General features: G+C 38.2%; 1 protein-coding gene across 3 annotated transcripts in view; it reads right to left on the bottom strand.

The window, feature by feature from the left end:
- NAA25 (N-alpha-acetyltransferase 25, NatB auxiliary subunit) overlaps positions 1 to 12976 on the bottom strand; it is a 64731-nt gene that overhangs the window by 25330 nt on the left and 26425 nt on the right. For all 3 annotated transcript variants that reach the window (XM_066370873.1, XM_066370874.1, XM_066370875.1), the window contains 6 exons: positions 12074 to 12152; positions 11479 to 11590; positions 10807 to 10896; positions 10146 to 10315; positions 6005 to 6117; positions 106 to 313 (listed from right to left, as the gene is read on the bottom strand). In XM_066370873.1, the coding sequence (XP_066226970.1) occupies positions 106 to 313; positions 6005 to 6117; positions 10146 to 10315; positions 10807 to 10896; positions 11479 to 11590; positions 12074 to 12152 (772 nt within the window). The remainder of the gene's footprint in view (positions 1 to 105; positions 314 to 6004; positions 6118 to 10145; positions 10316 to 10806; positions 10897 to 11478; positions 11591 to 12073; positions 12153 to 12976) is intronic.

Here is a 12976-nt window from a genome sequence, read left to right as displayed (position 1 = left end):
CTCCTTGCCAAACTCATTAAAATAAGGTGCTGTGACTAAAAAAATTTTTTTAAACTTCTAAGTCTTAGATCAGGGAACAACCGCACATTTTAAAAGGCTGCTCACCAAATTCCAGTCCATGCTGGTACCTCAACATCAGTTCTCTGACCGCACCCAGTTTCTGACTTCTATCCATAGTGTGATACAAGCCCAGTAACCGCGTCAGCTGCACCACACACAAATGCTGCTGCAGAGCTCGGATGTCGGCGGGCAGTGCCAGCTTATCCTCTGTTGGTGCTGACAAAGGAACAACTCCAAGTAGCTGATTAATAAACTGCAGAGTGGGGAAAAGAGGAACAGGTCTCAAAACTGAACTATTCCTTAGTAGGCCATAATTAGTAAATATTGAAATGGTCTAGAAAAAGACATCAAGAAAAAATACAAATTAAAACCCTTTAAAATACCATTTTCATTTGCTACCAAAATTGCTAAAACAAAAAAATTTCTAACAGCACACGATGCTGGTGAAACTGACACGCTCATGCATTGCTAGCCAAAAGTATCTGGTCAAAAGCATATATTATACACACTAAAAGATGAAAAGAATTGTGAAGATGTTTCATAATTTATAACACAGCAACATGACATATAATGTAGCAATGAAAAAGTTTAATTAGGAAGAGTATACAAATGAGCAGATGACCAAAAACAAACCAACCTACAATCATACTGATATTCAAATGAATCCTAAGGGAAAAATCATCCACTGACAGGAATAAATAGGGCACGTCAGGGGCCTTAAGCTGCATTTGTACTCAAGTTTTTATTTTGAGATAACTGTAGATTCACATACAGGTGTAAAAAATAACAGAGATTCCCATGTACCCTTTACCCAGTTTCTCTGAAAGGTAACATCTTCCATTAAAATGTGTTTAATTCTTTAAATTTGGCAAGAACTTTAAACACCAGTTTCAGTTATACATTTATTAAACAGGCTTATTTTCACTCACTTCCAAAACCCTATTAAGATGGCAGCAAATACCAATGGGACTTAACTCACAAGGATCAGGGATATGTGAACCAAAAACAATAAGACTTCAAAAGATAAAAAGGAGAGGGGAAGGTGTTAGGTAATAACCAGTGTACAGAATGCAAGGGGAGGACATCAGTATACAGCAGGCCTATTCCAACCATAAAACCTTGCAAGACAGAAATTAAGGGCACCAGGTGTCTCTGCAAGCTAAACTGCTGATGAGACTGAAATAGGAGATTTTGCTAAATTCTAAGACGGTAAAATCTTCCCCAAGCTAAAAAACTGACTTCCTATAGCCCGCAGAAGCTGAAGAGAGACTCTAGTCTCAGGGAGAGCAGGCATAGCAAGAAACACTGAAAAAGCGAAATTTTACTTATTCAGTGATGAGACCCAGTCCCCCTCTCCCTACTCCTAACCAGATCCCAGAATGCTACCAGTCAAATGTTTAAGACCTCAAACACAGATGGTGGCAAACAGGCTCTCTGAAAAGCATTTCTTAAGTGAAAGAGGAATAGTGGTGGTTGAGGGGAAAGGTTTGGGTAAGAATGGAACAGTTCTATCAGCTCGTGTTTTAGACTACACTAAGAGTTGTTCACTTTTATGATTGTGCAAGAAAGGTAATCTTCAATACAAAGTGGCTCAGTTGTGAATATTTGTAGTCATAAAAATATAAATACTGAGTCATGACTGAACTATACTGAGGGGAAGTATGTAAGGGGAGAAGACATAAATGAAACAATCACCTTCCACAGTAGGGTACTGACAGATGAAGACTAACTGCAAAAATAAACAACTATTTAAGCCTCTAATTTAGAAATACAAAGTTATATAACAGAAGAAACAATGTAGAGTTGAAAATGATTTGTTTATAGAGACCCAGAACCAGGGGTGGAGATGACAAAGAGCTTTTAATTTATTGGAGTGACCATGGTTAACAAAACCATGGTTCAAGTGTACAATTCAACAATTTTTTTTCAATTACAGTTGATATTCTATATTAGTTTCAGGTGTAAAGCAGAGTGATTAGACATTTATATAACTCATGAAGTGATCTCACAATAAGTCTAGTACCCAACTGCTTTTCAATAGAAACCCTGTAGTACTATTTGACTTCTTCAATTTTATACATGTAACTTTTGGATATGAATTAAAATTAAATTAACATCCCACTAAATCATGTAGTTTACATCTGTAATGATTTTGCTTCAATTTGTCTACAGTTGTATGAATTTTATTATGATCAGATAATCCTATTTGTAACAAACTGCAGCACTGGTTGGTGTTCATGTTTTTGTGTGAATGACATAGTTTCTACTGCCAGCTGTTCCACTCTTGCAGGCCATTCTATGTATTCTTTATGCTTAGTTATTAATGCCTTCTTTAGTGAATGCTAAAGAGGAATGTTCCAAACAGGGTTTGTGTTCACTGTTTATTCTAGCCTGTCTATTCAATTTTACCGCTACAAAAAAGCTTCTTTACAAACTGGAATCATTTTACTGTTTAGCTTAAAACCCCAAGGCAAAGAAAACAAAAGATAAAAACATCACTGTGGGTGAGCCACTTTGGAATAACTGGAATCAATGGCCACTTTTTTTGGCTTTTTTTTTTTTTTTTAATTTTAAGATAGAATGAAAATAAAATATTCATTGTTTTATTTGATATGTTGATAACATTAATTATATTTTAAAGTTAAAATTGATATTTATTTTTATCAGGTATCTAAATTACATATTTGAATATAATGTACATCCCACAATTATGAATGTGAATATGATTAGGAGCAATAAAAGTAAAAAAATGAAATGTTAAACATTCTAATAACTTTGACTAAGCTATTTTTTTTTCTTCAATTAGGGGCTAGTCCCATTTCAAAAGGATTTGGCTCCTAATTCATTGGGACAACAGTTCTCAACTTGAACTTTACTTGGACAGTTTGCGATCCTCTGACAATCATACAGCTGAGGGACAGAATTTTTAGCTACTGAAGTCATCCCACATTTAAAAGGCTGTGGCAGCAAAATTATTCTCTCAGTGAAAAATTTACATAGGACTACAGAACTTACTGCAGCAGCTTTAAATCTTTTGTCTCACAGAGCAATGACTACCTATCGCTGCTAGTATTCCAGCTTTTCTAGAGGGTTCCTCTCAATGAGGTACTATGAAGGGGTCACATCAGATAACATAAGACTTTTTTTTTTTTTATTAAGTGAGAGGCAGGGAGGCATGCGCCCCAACCAGGATCTACCTGGCAACCTCTGTCTCTGCACTGCTCTGTTGCTTGGCAACTGAGTTATTTCAGTACTTTAGGTGAGGCCATGAAGCCATTCTCAGCACCTGGGGCCAACTTGCTCAAACCATTCCAGCTATGGCTGCGGGAGAGGATGGGAAAAGAGAGGGGCCCTGATCAGTTGGCTCAGTAGTAGAGTGTGGGCCTGCGTGTAGAAGTCCCAGGTTCAATTCCAGGCCAGGGCACACAGGAGAAGCACCCATCTGCTTCTTTACCCTTCCCCCTCTCCTTTCTCTCAGCCTCTCTCTTCCCTTCCCAAAGCCAAGGCTCCACTGGAGCAAAGCTGGCCCGGGCACTGAGGATGGCTCCATGGCCTCCACCTCAGGTGCTAGAATGGCTCCAGCTGCAACGGAGCAATGACCCAGAAGGGGAGAGCATCACCTTCTGGTGCAGGGGTCAGGAACCTTTTTGGCTGAGAGAGCCATGAATGCCACATATTTTAAAATGTAATTCTGTGAGAGCCATACAACGACCCGTGTACATTATGCATTATCCAATAAAAATTTGGTGTTGTCCGGAGGACAGCTGTGATTGGCTCCAGCCACCCACAACCATGAACATGAACGGTAGGAAATGAATGGATTGTAATACATGAGAATGTTTTATATATTTAACGTTATTATTTTTTTAATTAAAGATTTGTCTGCGAGCCAGATGCAGTCATCAAAAGAGCCACATCTGGATCACGAGCAATAGGTTCCCGACCCCTGCTCTAGTGGGCTTGCCATGTGGATACCAGTTGGGCGCATATGGGAGTCTGTCTCTCTGCCTCCCTGCTTCTCACTTCAGAAAAATAAATATAAGAGAGAGAGAGAGAGAGAAAGAGAGAAGTAGGGGTACGGGGAGGGGTGGAGAAGCAGATGGTCACTTCTCCTGCGTTCCCTGACTGGAAATCGAACCCAGGACTTCCACACAGGCTGATGTTCTACCGCTGAGCCAATTGGCCAGAGCCCTAAGACTTTCACACATACCAGCAAAGTAGAATTGCTGGTACCAGATTCATACTGGCAAACCTTTATGAATCTCAGTTGACAAAAATATACTGTAAGTGCTCTTCTAATGCAGGCCCATTGTTTGGTGCTTCAGTTTACAAGGTGGTAAGCTGTTAAGCACTGTAATATAGGATCAACTGTTCCCTATCTTAGCACTTAGCACACAATATGTGCAACAAACACACAATGAATCTCTCCCACATGGTTCTAGATTCTGCCTAAATTCCCCCAGTAACATGAAACTCACACACTGTCTTTTTAGAGAACTCTGGCTACCAGAAAGATCTTTTTCTCACTAAGCCAAATTCTGAATTTCCTGTAACAACTTGCTGGTCCCAGTTTTCACCCCTTTGCTACAATAGTGTTTTTCAAATATGAGAAAGGAACTACTCTGTTTTCACCGGACCAAACCCCTCTTTCTTCCACTCAACCACTTCTTTCTCAAATCCTTCTACAACCCTGGATCCTGGATATGTTACAATTTACTCAGAACTTCTAAAGCTTGTCCTGAACCCTGTAAGCACAGCATCCCAAGAGTAGCTTTACTAAAACCAAAGTGAGTAGTGAGCGGCATTTTAGAACCCAACAGAGATCACTGGCTGCTAACCAGTGGGAATGTACTGTTTCATCTGCCCTAGATATGGAACCTTAAGATTGCCACACTACTGAGACCGAGGCCTGGTGGACTGACAACACGGTCACCAACAAATACTCTAGTTGTCCCCACTGTGCTCTCAACATGCTTCATTCTGGAACCTGTTGTTCCAGAAAGACAAAAGGTTTTCTGGAACAACAGGTGGTGGCAGCCCTGGGACAGGAACACCTCTGGCCATCAATAATTACAAAGGTTTTTATGAGTAGGCTGATCAAAGTCACAGACCTTCTTTATTCATGCTATTACTCTACATGGTTCTCTACCCTACCTCAGGCACACTGTTCTTCCAACAGGTAGAATACTCCAACCACCCATTACCAAGGAGACTCTAGGCTAAATGCTAAATACCCTTCATGTGAAACAGGTTATAAAGTTCCCATCAATGGAAAAAAAAAACTGTTTAGAAATTACATTGATTTGAGAGAGAGAGAGAGAGAGAGAGAGAGAGGAAAGGAGTAAGGGGGATAAAGGAGGGGAGAGAGAAAGGAAGAGGGAGAGAAAAGTATCAACTTCTTGTTTCATTTAGTTGCTTCATTTAGTTGTGTACTCATTGATTGTTCTGTATCTTGACTGTGGTGGTGGTCATAAAATCCACGTGTACTACACTGCACTAAAAGCACAAAAAGCACTATACACAGATGAATGCATACAAAACTGGTGAAATCACAATAAAGTCAGTGGACTGTGGCAATGTCAATTTCCTAATTATAACATGATACTATAATTAAGCAATATGTTACCATTAGGGCAAAATGGGTGAAGGGTATACAGAGTTCTCTGTATTATTTCTCTTACAACTACATACAAATCTACAATTATCTGAAGCTTAAAAACAAAAAAGAAGAATCTAATTATCTACCAGGGGCTTATTCTCATTGTGAGTTAGTAAGAAATCACACCTTTAATCTGATAGCCCCTAATGTACTTGGCTTGACAGAGCAATTATCTTGATATCTCATGCTCACTACTCCTACACATTTTAGAAAGGAAACCCAAACACTTAATTAACCTAGTTACAATAAACACAGGAGCACAACAGAATTCCAAATTGTACTTACTTTTGTACACTGTGCAGCAGGCAAGAGGTCAACAAACACCTTGAGGTCTGTAAAACAACAAGGTTTATCCCCAAATTTTTTAAAATACTGAAACATTAATTCTTCCGGGTCACCTGAGAAAGAGAGAGAAAAAAATCACTAAATTCTTCATGGACTGAAGCAATTTCTAATTTTAAGTGCAAAATCTGATTTGAAAACATTGATTTCAATTAAATAAAAATTTTGCTTGGATAGGAATGCATGAGAACAATGAGGGCTGGAAGATGGCTTGCTAGTTAAAAATAAAACATTTCAAAAAGAGTACCAGTTTACCTATTATTACACTTAGGAAATGTCAAATTTTTCTTTCAACTAAAATTTAATTAGTGAAAAAGTTTGCATTAAAGTTTAAATAAACGCCCTGGCCGGTTGGCTCAGTGGTAGAGCGTCGGCCTGGAGTGCAGAAGTCCTGGGTTCGATTCCCGGCCAGGGCACACAGGAGAAGCGCCCATCTGCTTCTCCACCCCTCCCCCTCTCCTTCCTCTCTGTCTCTCTCTCTCTTCCCCTCCCGCAGTGAGGCTCCATTGGAGCAAAGATGGCCCAGGTGCTGGGGATGGCTCCTTGGTCTCTGCCTCAGGCGCTAGAATGGCTCTGGTCGCGACAGAGCGACGCCCCGGAGGGGCAGAGCATCGCCCCCTGGTGGGCGTGCCAGGTGGATCCCGGTCGGGCGCATGCGGGAGTCTGTCTGACTGTCTCTCCCTGTTTCCAGCTTCAGAAAAATACAAAAAAAAAAAAAAAAAAAGTTTAAATAAAGACTTAAGGTTATGTGCAAACATTAGAACAACGTGTCTCTCCACAACAGTTCTGAACTGCTTCAGAAGTATCAAATAAATGTTAATTAAATGAAAAGCAATGCTGGGTAATAGACACAGCAACAGAGGAGAAAATAAGCAGGAAGAACCACAGGCCAATAACTCCAACAGGATCACACACTATTAAAAATTCAAACTTGGAAATGCAGAAAGCTACCAGTTCATTTTATTTTGTCCTTAAATGAAAAAAAAACCACAAAAAAAACCCAAAATAAAATGCTCTCAAATTGAACTAGATTTAAGAAGCAGAGATTTTAACCAAGGAATTCTGTAAGATTTTAGGTCCCTGTCCTAGCCACATGTCTCTGGGAGTAGAAGTTCATAGCTTTAACCCATTTTTCATAGGATTCCATGATCCAAAAGACTCTGGGAATCACTCACTTGTCTGGTGGGGGGGAAAAAACTATGTTGACTAGACAAATTCACAAATTTGTAAGATGCAGGCTGGCGATAAGAAAGAGAAAGATGGATGATGAACAGAGCAAGTGTCAAAGCACATGCAAATACTTTCTTATCGAGCTTTGGAAAGAAAGCAATTCTTTGGAATCGATTTTAACAGTATTTTGCTAAAGGTCACGCGAAAACTTTCATTTGCAATTCTGGAACTAACATAGACAGATTATTGAGGTAGATCCAAAGAAAGAAATTAACATGAAAATCAAAATTGGTTGTGAATAATCTACAAAGCAAAGAGAAGTCCATGGTTAATTTTAGAAAGAGCTACCTAGAACATTAATCAGATAATTGAAATGGAGAGAGATATTCTAGGACAGGTTTTAAGTATTAGAAGCGCTCATCATCCCAGGACAACTAGTCCCTAAAAAAGTCCCTCTTCAACACACAATGGAGAAAAGAAAGCCTCTTCAATAAATGGTGCTGGGAAAACTGGAAAGCCACATGCAAAAGAATGAAACTGGACTACAGTTTGTCCCCCTGTACTAAAATTAACTCAAAATGGATCAAAGATCTAAACATAAGACCTGAAACAATTAAGTACATAGAAGAAGACATAGGTACTCAACTCATGGACCTGGGTTTTAAAGAGCATTTTATGAATTTGACTCCACAGGCAAGAGAAGTGAAGGCAAAAATTAATGAATGGGACTACATCAGACTAAGAAGTTTTTGCTCAGCAAGAGAAACTGATAACAAAATAAACAGACAGCCAACTAAATGGGAAATGATATTTTCAAACAACAGCTCAGATAAGGGCCTAATATCCAAAATATACAAAGAACTCATAAAACTCAACAACAAACAAACAAACAATCCAGTAAAAAAATGGGAAGAGGATATGAACAGACACTTCTCCCAGGAAGAAATACAAATGGCCAACAGATATATGAAAAGATGCTCATCTTCTTTAGCTATTAGAGAAATGCAAATCAAAACTGCAATGAGATACCACCTCACACCTGTTCGATTAGCTATTATTAACAAGACAGGTAATAGCAAATGTTGGAGAGGCTGTGGAGAAAATGGAACCCTCATCCACTGTTGGTGGGAATGTAAAGTAGTACAACCATTATGGAAGAAAGTATGGTGGTTCCTCAAAAAACTGAAAGTAGAACTACCTTATGACCCAGCAATCCCTCTACTGGGTATATACCCCAAAAACTCAGAAATATTGATACGTAAAGACACATGCAGCCCCATGTTTATTGCAGCATTGTTCACAGTGGCCAGGACATGGAAACAACCAAAAAGCCTGTCAATAGATGACTGGATAAAGAAGATGTGGCACATATACACTATGGAATACTACTCAGCCATAAGAAATGATGACATCGGATCATTTACAGCAAAATGGTGGAATCTTGATAACATGATACAAAGCGAAATAAGTAAATCAGAAAAAACCAGGAACTGCTTTATTCCATACGTAGGTGGGACATAAAATTGAAACTAAGAGACATTGATAAGAGTGTGGTGGTTGGGGGGGGGAGGGAGAGGGAAAGGGGGAGGGGCACAAAGAAAACTAGATAGAAGGTGACAGAGGACAATCTGACTTTGGGTGATGGGTATGCAACATAATTGAACGACAAGATAACCTGGACTTGTTATCTTTGAATATATGTATCCTGATTTATTGATGTCGCCCCATTAAAAAAATAAAATTAAAAAAAAAAAAAAAAGTCCCTCTTAAAGTTTATCTTCAATGCAGCCAATGAACAATTAAAGTGATGTAACTATGAGTTGATGTCTCATCTCTCTCCCTTCCTGGCACACATGTCCTCTCTCTCTCTCTCATTAAAAGAAAAAAGTTTATCTTCAATGATAACAAAATTTCCATAATAATGAGTGGGGAAAAAGACTTCTTTGGCACTTTATCTTAAAAATGAAAATGATAACCTGACCAGTGGTGGCACAGCAGATAGATCATTGACCTGGTACGCTGAAATCCCAGGTTTGAAACCCCAGGGTCACTGGCCTGAGCGCAGGCTCACCAGCTTGAGCACAGGGTTGCCAGCTTGAGCATGGGATCATCAACATGATCCTATGGTCGCTGGCTTGAAGCCCAAGGTCACTCACTCTGCTGGAGCCCCCTGCCCCACCTTCTGGCCTGTATGTGAAACAATCAATGAATAATTAAAGTTCTATAAAATATAAGTTCATGTTTCTCGCTCTCCCTCCATATTTCTCTTGGGAAAAAAAAAAAAAGAAATTGATACATTAAGAGAGTTTATTACCTTAACAAAATTTATGGCAACATTCCTATAAGTTAACTCTTAGTATTAGCAAAGAGTGACTGCTTTGGAAGGAAAGGGGTGCCATTTTCCCAATAAATTGTAAACTAACACAATATGAGACCCTTCACTTCTTATGCAGTAAGCTCAAAAAGAACCACTTTGCAAAAACATCTAAAAGCTTCATCAAATTCCCTGAAGGCCCCTCTTAATGCTTTACTATCCAAATTTTTCTTTTCTCTCATCTTGTCATTATCCTTATAAACTTTCTCTTCAACTGTTCATTGCTTCAGGAAACCTTTCACCCACTTCACGAAATCCTGAAATTTTTACAAAACTCACTATTTTACTTTGAAATTGATATTGACATTATTGTTGGGTCAGCAAAAAAAAAGTCTGTCAAAGTCTCTGCTGGACTAGGGAGAGACTGAGGGCTAATTTTTATAAGGTGATGCACTCATCAGTAAATATTTCAGGTTATGGAGACATTTGCTTCTCACACATGACTGTCACTGTCAGCTTCAGATAATGAAGACTGCATTTGCGCACTGAGGGCTTCCCTGTGTCTTTGGAGGGTTCCCCAATATCACTACAATTTCTTACCCAGTTTGTACTCATCATTAAAACCTTGACGTCGTAAACGTCTAATCAGCTCCAGTTTAGCTAGATGTGGTCCTCGAAGATGGCGAGAACTTTTAGATTCTTCTGTTATCCGATTTTCTATAAACTTCACAGCTTCTTCTGCACAATAATGTACTTCTCCTTCTAAAGAGCTGGGTAGAAACACACAAAAAAGGCATTCTGTGCCTCTGTTATCCACTCCAAAACTTTAAGTCAAGCCAAATAGATTTGAAGAAACATATACTGCTCACAAAAATTAGGGGACACTTAATCACTTCATATTCATTTTGAAATATCCCCTCATTTTTGTGAGCAGTATATTAAAATATAAGAAAATGCTTTTTGATAATTATAAAACAATACACATAGGAAAAAAAAGAGCTAGAAGCATATTCTGGCAGATAACATGGACAATTACTCCCAATTTTGGCATCTGATTTTTGCAAAGTGATTAACCACCTCTACCTCTTCCTTTAAAAAAGAATGAGTAATTTTTACAGTAATTTTACAAAATGGAGGACAAACTTTACTTTGAAAGGGATAAATTATTGATACAGGGAAAGAGAATTAGGCTCACAATGAAATTCTTTTGCAATAACATATTAAAAAGTGGCACTGTAATTCAGGAAAGAAGACAACTTACTGTTCACCTTCAGCAGGAGGAGTCCAGTCCTCTTCGATCAGTCGAAAGACAGAATCGAAATAAGTCAGATAGAACTGCCAGTCATCTGAGCTAAAATCAGATTGAATGGTGCACACAGGATTAAACCCAAGTTATGACAAAACTACCTTAGGAACCATGATATTCAACTTCTTTTCTAAGTTACAGTTTAGTCTTTACTAGGAGGGGCCCATCCTCCCTCTAGCTTTCCTCTCCAACCCCAAAGGGCAGCACACCAGAAGCAATGTAAAAATAAAACACTTTTAAGAGACTGCTCTGTCCTTCAATAAAATGACCGTGTCTAGAGAACTAATATTCTTAACAGAAAAACACCTAACATTAGCATTTCCTAAATGGTGGGGGATGGGTCCTCTCTTTTAGACCAATTTTGAATATAAAATTTGACAAATGATGCTTCAGTGTTCAGTATTCATTGTAAAGACCTAATGATGCTTTATTGAAAGGTGATGGGACATCATAAACTTTAAAAACTATCCAGGACGTACAAAAAAAATAAATAAACTATCCAGGACATACTACTAAAAGATTTCACTTTATGCCCAGAAATCTCAAAAGATATAGACAAAACATATCAATAATGACATCTGAGAGCCCCACGCTAGTCTCGGAGTCCAAGAATAAGTGCTTACTCACTTTTTCAGTAAGAGGCGCCGGGACAGGGCGTTGCACTCTGGCCACCGGCTCAGCTTCTTGTACATGGCCATGCATTTATTTTCCCGACTCTGAATCTCACTGGTCAACTTCTCTATACAGTCAAAAGTTATAACAGTTAGAAAACTGGTGTCATTTCTGCCCAGAAACCAAAATAAAGTCCAAACACAAGAAAAATACCACATTTTCTTATTTACTCTCTTAGAAAATAAAGCTGGTATTAGAGACAAACTACTTTTTTACTAAAAATTATTTTGCTGAAGAGGAAAAAGTACATTTCTGTTATTAAACTTTTATAATATTTTTTTCTGTAAAATACAAGAATCCAAAATGTACTGAGTTGAAGCTCTAATATGTGACATATACTTATAAAACCCCAACAGACTCTTAGATATTGGTTAATATTTAGTCCACAGACAGACCTCCCAACACAGAAGTCTGGAAGAACATAAAGTATCACAACTGACTTTTTCTGTCCTTATTTCTTTATGTTTCTGTATCAGAAAAAAATTTTCTACAGTAAACATTTTTAATGTTTAAACAGGAAAAAATACTTTAAGAAAAGTTTTGAAATTACCTCCCAATTTTCCTTTGATGACATCCAAGGCTTCCTGGTACTTTCCCAAACGCTCCAGGATCATATAATAAAGTTCAACCTTACAGAAAAATAAACACATGAAATCACTGAAACTTTTCAATAATAAGAGAGTCACAAGAATGTAAAGTACAGCATAGGAAAAAAAGTCAATAATATTGTAATTACTATGTATCCTGCCAGGTGGGTAGTATACATGTATTCTGACTTGTTGGAGGAATAACTTCATAAATTATATAAATGTCTAACCACTATGCTGTACATTTGCAACTAATATAAAATAATACTGAATGTCATGGTGGCCAGGACATGGAAACAACCAAAGTGTCTCTCAAACAAGGATTGAATAAAGAAGATGTGGTACACATATACGATGGAATTCGACTCAGGCATAAGAAATGATGGCATATTGCCATTAATAACAATATGGATGGACCGTGAGAACATTATACTAAAGTGAAATAAGTAAATCAGAAAAAGCTAAGAACTATATGGTCTTACACAGAGGTGGGATATAAAACTAAGACTCATGGACATAGATAAAAGTAAAGTGTTTACCAGGGGGAGGGGGAGCAGGAGGGAGGACAGAGAAGAAAGAGAAATACATATATGGTGATGGATAATGATTTGACTTTGGGTAACAGGCACACAAAGCAATCTACAGTTCAAATGTTATAGAAATGTTTACCTGAAACCTATGTACTCTTATTGATCAATGTCACCCTATTAAATTTAATTTCTAAATAAACAAATAAAAAAAGGAGACTTGTCAGCACTCGTCTAAGGCAGAAGTAATGCCGTGCCAGACCTGAGTTTCACTTTCTGGGATTGGAGTTTTGAGTCATTAGAACCATGAGCAACTACACTGTGTCCTTGGTTGGCCCA

Source organism: Saccopteryx leptura, chromosome 2 (assembly GCF_036850995.1).
Source record: "Saccopteryx leptura isolate mSacLep1 chromosome 2, mSacLep1_pri_phased_curated, whole genome shotgun sequence".
NCBI classification, from domain to species: Eukaryota; Metazoa; Chordata; class Mammalia; order Chiroptera; family Emballonuridae; genus Saccopteryx; species Saccopteryx leptura.
The sequence above is the reverse complement of the archived record's forward strand: the minus strand, read 5'-3'. Positions and strand labels throughout refer to the sequence as shown.